The 12,027-nt window shown below is 57.7% G+C and overlaps 1 protein-coding gene across 1 annotated transcript; it reads left to right on the top strand.

Moving 5' to 3' along the window:
• The first annotated feature begins 3,484 nt into the window (after positions 1-3,484).
• P2RY2 (purinergic receptor P2Y2) lies at positions 3,485-11,729 on the top strand. The gene is made up of 2 exons (XM_080565067.1): positions 3,485-3,579; positions 8,473-11,729. Exon 2 carries the CDS (start codon positions 8,477-8,479, stop codon positions 9,548-9,550), a length of 1,074 nt encoding a protein of 357 aa, XP_080421193.1. The 5' UTR covers positions 3,485-3,579; positions 8,473-8,476; the 3' UTR covers positions 9,551-11,729.
• Positions 11,730-12,027: the final 298 nt, after the last annotated feature.

A 12,027-nucleotide genomic window follows, 5' to 3' on the forward strand; every position in this document is an offset into this window, starting at 1 on the left:
CTGGGTTCGCCTTCCTCCTGCACAGGGTCAGACAGAGGGACGGGCTCATGGAGCTTTTCCAGCCCCCACTCCCACTTCCAACCCTTCTTTCTCCCATCAATGCCACCTTGCAGCTGCCAGGAAGGTGTCCCCTTGTCCCCAAAGTGCCCCGTGGTGCCAATCTCACCCCCTGCACGCCCTGCTGGAGGTCACCACCGTGGCTCCGTCCTCCCGCTGGATTGTTTTTTGCTGCTTTATGCACCTCGAAAGTTGCTCGAGGTCCTGAGTTAGAGCATCCTGGAGGGAGAATGTGGCCACCCCGACCTGCTCCCGGAGGATGTGCCCCCCATGCAGGACACCTTTCTGCCTCCCGGTGCAACGGTGACACCTCTTACAAGCCCGGACACCATGAGAAGCGATGGACTGCGCGTGGTCAGGTTGCACCGGGGCATCACCAGCACGGAAATTTAGGGTGAGACAGATTCACACGAGCGTAACCGTCCCCACCCTGCTGTGGGTTCAGCCACAACGTGGAGGTGACGAGCCTGTCCCCTGCACCCATGGGTGAAGCTCCGGGCTGGGGCGCATCGCCGCTCTCAGCCGGGAGCACGATGCCCTCCGGTCCTTGCCTTCCTCCAGTTCCTGCAACCCCACGCACGGCCGCATTCCTCCCCTCTCGACACCACGGAAATGTTTTGAGAGCGTCTTAGAAACCTGCGCCGCTGCCAGAGAGGAGAAAAATTGGAGACACTGAGGGAAGCGCGGGGCTGCCGGCCAGCTCCCCTCTGATGGGTATCGCCGCTCGACTCGGAACATGCGATTGCAGCTGTGCAGATCCTTCCCTGCTCTGCGGCTGGATTTAAAACATCTGCCTCTGCTTGGCTCGTCTGGGCTGCTTTGGGGGCTGGAAATGGAAAAGATGGGGGGTTCTGGGGGGTGTAGGGTCCCCTCTCTCCGACATGCGCAAGGGGTGACCGTCACCTGCCGAGGGTCCTGCGTGAAGAAGGGAGGAGATGAGTGGGGTGGGTCAGAGGGACGTGAAGCCTGGGGACATCAGGAGGTGACAACCCTCCTCCCGTCTCCTTCACACGCATGTGAGTGGAGAAAGGTGGAAAGAATTTAGGTGGAAAGAGCGGAAAGGTGAAAGAATTCAGAAAAGGCACTGGTCTGCTGGGATGAGGAGTGCAGCGGGCGCTTCCCCGCTGCAGCGATCCCTCGGGGGCCGAGGACAACAAATCTCCGGGCATCACCCGCAAAATCCCTTTGAAAAGAGCCAGAGCGAAGGCTTGGGAGGCTGACCCCGGGGTGGCGCAGCCTGGACCCCCCAGGGATGGGGACACGGAGTGGAATCATCCACGCAGCACGCCGCACACCGCCGGGGTACCCAACCCAAGGGCTCTCCCCGCACCCACCCCTGGTGCTCTTGCAGTGCCAAGATTAATTAAACCCCAGAGAGACAGGATTAATGCAGCTGCCCTCCCGGATCACGCTGTCATCCCGCGGGGCACCAGCCTGATCCTCCCACACGGGCTCTGCCCAGGCACCCCCTCCCTCCACCGCGCAGGCACCCGGCCTGTCCTTCCTCCCTTATCAGCCCCAAATAGCTGCGCCGTGATGCATTGTTTTCCCTCCTCAAACAAATTACATCAGAAGAAGGAAACAGGCTTACTTTTTTTTTTTTTTTTGGCACGGAGGGCCCCTCGGCAGGCGCTCGGTGCCAAGGGCTCATATCCTCGTAATGCCTCCGGAGCCGGCCGCCGCTTTCAGATTGTGAATAATGGATGGCGGCGGTGCCCTTCCTCTTCTCCCGGCTTTACGGTCAGCCCGGCCGCATCCAGGAAGGGTGCTGGGAGGCCCGGGGAGCCCGCCTGGGGTCGGATCCAGCTGCCGGAGGAGGATCTGGCTTCCTCCCATGGGTGCAGATGAGGGAATACACGGGGGAGCGCCGGGGCTCGTCCGGCGTTCGCGGCGGTGGAAAACAACCGGGCCACCTGCGTGCGCCTCGGTGGGGCTCGTTTCCCAGCCTCACTCTGCCCAGAAACCCTCCAGCACCCCAAATTTGAGGGATTTTTCACCCCAAGGCGAATGAGTTCCACTAGGGAGGTGGGGTCGGACTTGGCCTTGGGCATCCTCCGCAGGGAGAGGCAGGGCTCCGGTCCTCCAGGGCTCCCTGCAGCTTTTTGGGGGAGGCTGTGTCCTGCCAGGGCTCCCTGGGGACAGACCCCAAAACGTCTCCCTGAAGGAGGATACGGGGGTGGTGACCCCCAAACTCACCCCCACGGCACCCAAAATCAACGGTAGGACCCTTGAAGGACTTGAAGGAGAAGGGGAAGCCCTCAGCTGAAAAGGAGACGGGGCGTGCAAGGAGAGCCACGCTGCTGCAAAGCCGTGCTCCCGACGGGACGAATCGGGCCCCCCCAAATTTCTCCTCTGAAAAACAGATTCCCCTACCCCAGGGAGCTCGGAGCATCTCCTTTCGTCGTGACAGCTCGTGATTGAGCGGTGGGAACGGCTCCTGAGAGCCCCGGCACTGCTAAAATTAGACCCCGAGTGGCCTCAAGGTCCCGTTGTCACCTCGGGTCCCCTCCCGTCCCCCAGATGGCCTCATCCAGCCTTTTTTAGGCATTTTTTCCCGTCCCGGGGTGCTCCCGGGACCCCTTTTCCCCCACGTGGCTGCTCCTGGTCCTGCCTGGCTCCAGTCCTGGGGCACCCCATGGGGTAAGGGGGATCTGTGGGGCCATCCTTGGTCCCATCACTGGGTGGGGGGGGGGGTCCCAGACCAAGTCCCAGACCAAGTCCCGTCCATGGTCCTATTAATTAGGGGGGTCTGGCCCCAGTCCCATCCGTGGTCCCATTACCGGGTGTGGGGATCCTGCCCTGGTCCCAGTCCCGTTCCCATCCATGGCCCCATCACTGCAGGGGGGGCTCCAGCCCTGATCCCATCCATGGTGCCATTGGGGGGGGGGGTCCATCCACGGTCCTAGCCCCAGTCCCACATCCATGGGCCTGTCACCATGGGGGGGTAATCGGGCCCCAGTCCCATCACTGGTCCCATCACTGGGGGGGTCCCAGATGTGGCCCCAGCCCCGATCCCATCCATGATCCCATCACCAGAGGGGGGGGGTCCAGCCCCAATCCCATTTATGCTCTTATTATTAGAGGGGGGGGCCGACCCTGATCCTATTCTCTCTGCCATCATTAGGGGGGGGTCCAGTCCCACTCCCATCACCAGAGGGGGGTCCAGCCCCACTCCCAGCCCCTCTCCCATCGCCAGAGGGGGGGGTCCAGCCCCGATCCCATCCACGGTCCCATCACCAGAGGGGGGTCCATCCTCTCTCCCATCACGGGGGGGGGTGTCCAGCCCCTCTCCCATCACCAGAGGGGGGGTCCAGCTCCCATCCCATCGCCGTGGGGGGGTCCAGCCCCGTCTCCCAGCCCCGGTCCCGGTCCCCCCGCAGCTCCCGGGGGCGGTGCAGCCCCGGGTCCCTCCCTCCCCTCTCCGCCCCCCCCCCGCCCAGCGCCGCGCCCGGCGGCAGCGGGAGGCGGCGCGGCCCCGGCGGCCCCGGGAGCACGGAGCGGGCATGAGCGGAGCGGGGACAGGTGAGATGGGGGCACGGGGACACGGGGGGCACGGGGGGCACGGGGGGGTCGGGGGGGACGCGGGGGGGTCGGGGGGAACGGGGATAGGGGGGTCCCCACGCAGCCGGGTCGGGGAGCGGGGCGCAGCCGGGGCCGGGAGGCTGAGGGGGAAAGGGAAAGGGAGAGAAAGTGACCCAAATTGGGGGGGTGGGGGGGGGAAGGAAAGGAAAGGAGAGGAGAGGAGAGGAGAGGAAAGAGAAAAAAGGAAAGAAAAAGAAAAAAAAGAGAAAAAAGGAAAGGAAAAAGAAAAAATGAGAAGAGAAAAAAATGAGAAGAGAAAAGAAAGGAAAAGAAAAGAAAAGAAAAGAAAAGAAAAGAAAAGAAAAGAAAAGAAAAGAAAAGAAAAGAAAAGAAAAGAAAAGAGAAAAAAGGAAGAAAGAAAAGAGAGAAAAGAAAGGGGAAAAGGGAAAAGAAAAGAAAAGAAAAAAGAAAGAAAAAAGGAAAAGAGAAAAAAGAAAAGAGAAAAGAAAAAAGGAAAAAAAAGGAAAAAGAAAAGAGAAAAGAAAAAAGGAAAAAGAAAAGAAAAAAGAAAAGGGAAAAAAAAGAAAAGAAAAGAAAAGAAAAGAAAAGAAAAGAAAAGGGAAAAAAGAAAAGAGGAAAGAAGGGAAAAAAGAGAAAAGAAAAAGGGAAAAAAGAAAAAAGAAAAGGGAAAAAAGAAAATAGAAAAGAAAGGAAAAAAGAAAAGGGAAAAAAGAGAAGGAAAGAGAAAAAATAGAAAGAGGGAAAAAAAAGGAATAAAGAAAAGAAAAAAGAAAAAAAAATTGACCCAAAGCCAGGGCGGTTCAGCTCGGTTTGGCTCAGTTCAGCTCAGCTCAGTTCAGTTCGGTTTGGCTCAGCTCGGTTTGGCTCGGTTCGGCTCAGTTCCGTTCAAGGGGCTCGGGGCGAGCTGGGGGCACTCCCCCTGAGCCCAGCTGTTGGGGCAGCTCGTGTCGGTGCTCTGCGACCCCTCTGCTGTAGGATTTCTGCGCTCCCCCCCCGCGCTGCTTTTTCGGGGTGCTCGAGCTCGCACCGGGATCACCCAGACCCCCACCTTACACCCTGCGATGCCCCTCGGGAGCCCCTAACCCCATAAACAGCATCGTGCCCCGGTGCTGGGCGGCAGCTTTTGGGGTCGAACATCTTTCTGTTTCTGCTCCGGTTTCCTTATCGTGCACCGCACGTTGGGCAGGCTGCTGCCTTCCTGTGCCTGCGGGTGGCCCCCGCTGCCCCAGCAGCAGTGGGACCGTGACCCCAGTGCAGGGCTCGTGGCTTCCGAAACCGGGCTGCTTCATCGCAGCCGGGCACGTTCCTGAGTTCCCCTTCCTCATTCGTGTCCCTGCGAAGGGAACTCTGTCCTTCGGCCCGAGCGAGGGGGACACCCGAAATTTGTCCCCCTTTAACGCTGAGCATCCCCCATTAGGGAGCAAACGAGCCGTGGTGCAAACCCCCTTTTACACCCACGAGGCAGCACGTATGTAGGATTTCCCCCTGTCCTCACGTAGGGTTTTGCTCGGGTTTGGTGCTGCTTTGGCCCCTCAGCAACCGCCGGTGCTGTGGGCGAGCCCGATAATCGCCTTCCCCCCGGGATCGGCCGCTGGTTATCTCCCGGCGGGCAGCACCGCCGGTTTTGCCAGGGGTTATTGCATATATGGGTGATTCCTCCGTTGGGGCAGAAGGAAATTTCCCCCCCGACCCAGATGAAATGTCTGAACTGGCGGCCGAGGGATTAAATACCAGCCAGGTGCTTCTCGCTGCCGGCAGCACGGGTCCCTGGGGAGCCGCCGTGCTGGGAATTTGCTTGGGTTCAAACCAGCCAAGGCGGCTTTAATTACACACGAGTGTCTGTGCCGCTGGGTTAATGCCTTGCTGCTAATTTCCTAAATAATAACCCCCAGCTTTGGCGGAGCGGGGCTGTCCTCCCCGCAGGAGGAGTCGATACCTCCTGGAGAGCAGAGGGACATCAAGTCAGGTTCGTGTCGCTGCGCCGCGAGGGGTTCAGGGAGTTTCATGGGGGAGAAGAGAGAGAAATTCCCAGGAAAAGTCATTTGGCTCGAAGTGAGGTGTTTCGTTCGACCTACAAGATGAGACACAAAGTTCTTTTAAAGTCATTTAATCTCTTATCCAAACTCTCCCCTTTTCATCTTGGGTCCGGTTATTACTTAAAAAAAAAAATAAATCTATTAAACCAAAACTCCCCAGAGCCCTTTTGAGGGAAGAACCAAATTCATCTCTGCAGCCCCTCAGCAGATTTCTGATTTCAGGATCCAGGAGGGGAAACTGAGGCACGGGGCCATGGCCAGGGCTTTGCACCTCGGGGCGCAGCAGCGAGGGGCAGCGATGCTCCGCTTCAGCCAGCCGGAGCTGCCCAAAGCCTCCAGTCCCATTGGGGGTAAAAGAAATGAAATACAGATTTCCTGCAGGTTTTTTGTAGGGGATTTAAAAGGGGCACGTCCAGGAGCTGGCAGCACCGTGTACATGGGAGGAAGAGGAGGAGGCTCAGCCGTGAGCTGCCTCCACGGAGCCATCCCGGAGGGGAAAGGAGCTGAAAGGAGCCACATGGATAAGGCAGATGAAACCCACACCATTCAACAGGGCTCTGATTTCAGCCCGGTCCCATCTCACCCCTCCTGACCCCACAGGCTCAGTAGTGTCCGTGCAATCTGTCTGGTTTTGGCTGTGGAGGATTTTGACCTCGGTCCCAGAGGAGAGCGGACGACGCCAGGTTGTTCCCTTCCCAGCGTCTCAAGCAGGTCCCAGTACGCAGCAGGGATTTTGACGAGTCCCTTAAACGCAGGGAAAACACCCACGCTCTCCTCGGGGCCATCAGGAGCAATAGGGAGGCTGCGAAATGGGGCTGAAAGCTGGATTCGGCGATTCTGTGCCCAGCCCAGTGCCGCTGGGGTGACCTTGGTGCGTGCGCTCCCGCTGCCCCATAGGGACGCCTCCGTGTCCCCTGCCCGGCCGTGGCGGATCCCGTTAGAGGGGATTTTGGGGATGTGGGCATCAGAAGGATTTTTCCACCTTGGTTCCTTCGAGGTGTCATGACAAGGGCTGCCCCTGGTGCCACCCTACCCCTGGGCAGCCGCCGGCTTTGGCACCGTCCCTCACCTCGGCTGGGGATGCGACGGGGGCGAGGGGCCGGACAGCAGACACTGCAGGGTTTGTCCCAGGGATTCCGGGCAAAATCGAGGAGAGAAAAAAGAAAGAAAAGAAAAAAAAAAATCGCATTTGCAAAAGGATGAGGAGGGGGGAGCGTGCCTGCGAGGACAAGGCTGCCTTGTGAGCGGGGCTTTGTGTCTGGGCGCCCTGCTGGAGCCAGCCACGGAGCCCTGCTTGCTCGTTTTCCCAAAAACGAGGATGTGCGTCTTGGCACATCGGGGAGAGCCCACCCCTGGCTTACGGCAGTGGTGGCTGCAGGTCTGCGAGGCTCAGGACACTGAACCACGTCCCTAAGCACCACGTCCAGCCTTTCAGGAGCGGGACAGCTCTGGGTCAGGGCAGCGTTTGTGCACAAGGATGCGTCCACGCCATCCCACACGAGGTGGTGCAGGGTTAGAGCTGGGTAGAGTCCCTAATTGGTTTTTTCTGTCTGTTCTCACTTAAAGTCGTGATGGGATTTGGTCGGGACACATCCCTGGTGCTCGGTTCGAGGACAGCTTCACCCAAACTCATTTTATGCAGCAGCTCCACGCTGGGCTCATCCCGTGGCCCCGTTCCCCCGCCGCAGGGTGCAGCGGTGCGGGGCTCAGCCCTTTGTTTCACCAGAGGTCGGGGCGGCTCGTTTGACGGGAAATGAGGCAAATCCATTTTAATTGGATTCCTGGCTGGCGAGCCGGCCGAGCGATCGTGTGTCGGCGGGGCCGTGGGCTGTCCCGGCGTACAAAGGGGCCCTTGTGCCTCCTGGCACAGCCAGGGCCGGACCCCGTATGTCTGCAGAGGCTCTTTCTGGTCCTTGTTTCTCCCCTCAGCTGCTCGGTCCCGTGCAAAAACCAGCCTCGTGCGAGCATGGGCAGAGCTGGTGGCGGTGGTGGCGCTGGAGGAGCAGCTCTCAGGGCCAGAAGGCAGGACCAGCGAGATGCCCACGATCAGCATCACAAGCAAAACCCATGGCATTAAAAACCCACGGCATTAAAAACCCATTGTCGTCAACAATGAACCAACTTTTTCCTCCAAAGCCCGGGCAGGGGCAGTCCAGAAGGTGCTGAGGACCTCTGCAGCCAGGCCCCTGCTAGTCGCAGGGGCTGCTCGCTGTGGAGCACGGTTCCCTTTATTTTTGCCCTTTGCACCCACAGTTTGGTGGGATCCGCTTCTTATGATCTCAGCAGAGTCACTTGTGTGGATGTTTGAGCACAGCCAGGGGTGTTGTTGCTGCTCTGCATCACAGGAGACCAAATTTCTGCGTGACTCTGGTAGGAAGGGAGGCTCGGGGCATGACCTGGGCTGCCTGTGGTTTGCTGCTGACAAGGAGCAGTTTTGGTTTCCCCCTCCAGGTGCAAGATGAGGATAACCAGAACCCCCCTTTATCAGCTCAGCCCTCAGTCCTCCCTGCTTGGGGCTCTCTCTTGCATCCACGCCCAATGCGGTGAGGGGGATGCGATGGCACCAGGCATGTGCTGCCACCTCCCACGTCCTTGTCACGTGTGCTGAGATGGCAGTGCCGGGCACAATGAGCCATGCTCATGGGTTGCTTTTGGATGGACAAAGCCAAACCTTGCTGGCAACGTCGCTGGCAGGAGAGGGGAAAGGTGCAAATGTGGCAATGATGGCACGTGCATGTCACAGCTCTGTAGCACTGGGGTCTCCTTGCCTGCCTCACCTTCCCCTGGGACTTCTCGCCCCGCCGTGTCCTCATAAGCTCTTTCCTTCCCCCCCCAGGGTGATGGCGAACCTTACAACTCCAGCCTGGGCCCGAGTCCTCAACAGCTCCTTGGGGCCAGGCGGCGTGGAGGACAACACCTACAAGTGCATCTTTGACGAGGACTTCAAGTATGTCCTGCTGCCCGTCTCCTACGGCATTGTGTGCGTGGTGGGGCTCTTCCTCAACCTGCTGGCCCTCTACGGCTTCATCTTTAGGATCAAGACCTGGAACGCCTCCACCACGTACATGTTCAACCTGGCCGTGTCCGACACGCTCTACGTGGTCTCCCTGCCCCTCCTGGTGTACTACTATGCCATGGGGGACAACTGGCCCTTCGGCGTGGGCTTGTGTAAGATAGTCCGCTTCTTGTTTTACACCAACCTCTACTGCAGCATCCTCTTCCTCCTCTGCATCAGCATCCATCGATTCCTGGGCATCTGCTTCCCACTCAAATCACTGCGGTGGGGCCACGTCCGCTACGCCCGGCGGGTTTCAGTCGTCGTCTGGGCGGTGACAGTGGTGTGCCAATCCCCTGTGCTCTTCTTCGTCACCACCAGCATCAGGAGGGACACCATCACCTGCCACGACACATCCAGCAAGGACCTCTTTGGCCAGTTTGTCATTTACAGCTCGGTGATGCTGGTGCTTCTCTTCTGCATCCCTTTCCTCATCATCATCGTCTGCTACTGCCTGATGGCCCGGCGGCTGCTGCAGCCCACGTGGGGCATCTCCCGGCTGTCCCGATCCAAAAAGAAGTCGGTCAAGATGATAATCATCGTCTTGGTGGTCTTCATCGTTTGCTTTCTCCCTTTCCATGTCACTCGCACCCTGTACTACTCCTTCCGGAGCTGGGACTTGAGCTGCCAGACCCTGAACGCAATAAATTTAGCCTATAAGGTGACGCGGCCCCTAGCCAGCACCAACAGCTGCTTGGATCCCATTTTGTATTTCTTAGCAGGACAAAGGTTTATGAAGTTCGCAGGCAACAAAATGCCAGGGAAGCCTCAAAACGAGATGGCGCTGGGAATCGTGCCCAACAGTCCCCTGGGAACCAGCAATGACACGGACACGATAGCCAAGGGCGTGAAGTCCTAGCTCTGCTCCGGCACGGCGCGATGGCCACCAGGTTTGTCCCGTGTGTGACGGGAGATGAGGATGCTCCAGGGCCCATGGCTTTTGGGGTTTGTGGTGCCTTGGCTTTGCACCCACGTCGGCGTGGTCTGCGATAAATGCGCTCCTATGTACGTCGTCATTTTGGGAGTGTTTTTTCAGGAAGGTGGTGCTGAGGTTGTATGGACAGACCCCGTACTTGTACCTCTTTGTCAGTGAGTGGCACCTCTCCAACTGTGAGGCTGGGTGACCTTCTATCATGGTCACAAAATCTGCTAAAAGGTCACGCCGTGGATATCTTGGATCGTTTTCCCAAGCAGAAACATGTGCAAAAGGTCCCCTAAAGAAACGCGTCTGCCTCCCTCCAGATTCCCTGGCCCGTAATTAGCACGCGTTTATCAGGCTTGCTGTGCCTTGGCAAGGGAAGAAAGGCTTTGGGGCGCCGAGGAGCGTCAGCTGTGGTTTTGATAAACAGGTCGATAAAAAAGTCAAGTGCAATTACCGCCCGCAGTGGGGACGGGACTCCCCCGGCTTTACATCCCTGGAGAAATGCTTCCCATTAATGGGGCTGCTGCTGCTCCATCTCACTGGGGGTTACTGGTGCCAGCAAGCGGGTCCCCTGGAGGGTCTACAGTGGGGTCAACTTCCTACCAGAGACCGGCTGGTGCTTCCCAACAGCAACGTCCACCTTTGAAAGGCTTATAGGGACCCATCGATTTCGGCTGCTGCCTTTAATAATCACCTCCAGATCCTTAAAAGTTAGGGGGAGCTCTTCACGGCTTGCTTTTAGCCCACTTATAGGGACTCGTGTTTCCAGCAAAGCAGTGAACACTGTTGCCCAGCCCCTTGGCAAAATGCTGCCACGTCCCCATTGCTGCTCCCCACGATCCCAGTAATCCCAGTGCTACTCTGGAGCCACGCGGCACATCCCTTACTGACAGCGTGGTCTTTCCCTGGGAAATTCAGGAATAAACCCTGGAAATTTGGGAATAGTTCGGGTGCTAAGGCCTGCATTCAGGAGCTATGCCAATAAACGTGGTGCTTAACCCCGGTCCTGTCTGGACCCCAAAGTCAGGCCAGTTCAAAGAAAGCAGGCACAAAACACATCACCAGGAGGTCCACGTGGTTTTTCTCCCTAATTGTTGGGTTAGGGAGTCGAGAGCCCAGGCCCGTGGTTTCCTTGCCCAGCTTTGCCACGTGGATGCTGATTCCTCATCCCAAAAAACGAAAAGAACTGGCCGAGTCCCGTCTTGTAAAAGCAGCCCTGGCTCTATTTTAGGGTTAAGCAAACACTTTGGGTCCCAGTGTAGAGCAATTCCTCAGGCCTCTTCGTAGTTTCTCCTGTCCCTCCTTCCCATGCAGTGGCCTGGGGGAGAAAAAGACGTGCCACGACACAACTGGCCAGGTTCAGCCGGGGTGACTGGGACCGTTCGGGGCTAACTGGGACGTTCCTGTGGTCCCGGCTCGGTGGAGTCGTGGTCCTGTAGAGGGCTCTTGTCCTGACCAGCAATGCCACGGCCCCAGGAGGCGAGGGAGGGGACTGTCTCGGTCCTGAGCACCATCAGCAAAGAAAAACAGGGCATTTGTAGGGTGATTCATCTCATCCCTGAGCGAGCTTTTAAGGTGGGGCTGGGCTGAGACAGGCGTTGCACCGTGGCGGCACCTTTTTTTCCCCGAGGAGAGCCGGGAGCCTGGCTTCACGGGGAGGGTTGCAGGCGGTCACCGAGGCGAGACAAATCATGGGGAGAAGTGAACTCGACCGAAGCGCTGAGCAGGTACAAACGTTTCTCCAGGCCAGGTCTTGCCTCCCGCCGTTGCCAAAAAGCAGCGTGAACACCAAGTTACGTGCTCTGAATAACTCAAGAAAATGGGCTCAAGGTTCACCCCTGCGGTCCTCGGTGAGCCCACCTTGGCTTCAGACCACCGTTTTGGGGTCCCTCCGTGGTCCTTGTCCTGCTCTGTTTTGCTGGAGAGCAGTCGGAGAGGTCCCAACTGGAAAGTTATAAATATATATATATATATAATTTCTGTTTGTTTGTCGAGGCACTAACTTATACTAAAAAACAAAAAAAGTGGGTTTTGTGACAATAACTGTACATTTTTATTTTTGTAACATGCAGACATCTCAGATTTCTTAGAATAAATAAATTTATTTCTACAATGAGCACTCTTCTGCTGTCCAAGGTGTACCGTTGAGGGGGTACCAGGGCTAGAAGTTGGGTTGCTGTCCACACGTGGGCTCCGCAGGAGATACCTCCAGCATTTAAACTGGTGGAGCCCATTGAGGAGCTGGTCACCCCAAGAGGAAGGTCTTCTCCCCCATGGGCCTCATCCTTGGTCGTTAGACAGAGGAGCAGATGAGAATTTGCTTTGGTGAGAGGTTGGGGCACCCCAGCACGGCTCCCTACGGGTGACCCAAGTGGCCCTTTGGACCCCAAAAGCCACCAAGGAGGCTTCAGCCC

This window comes from Anser brachyrhynchus (genome assembly GCF_964034855.1).
Source record: "Anser brachyrhynchus genome assembly, chromosome: 1".
NCBI lineage: Eukaryota > Metazoa > Chordata > Aves > Anseriformes > Anatidae > Anser > Anser brachyrhynchus.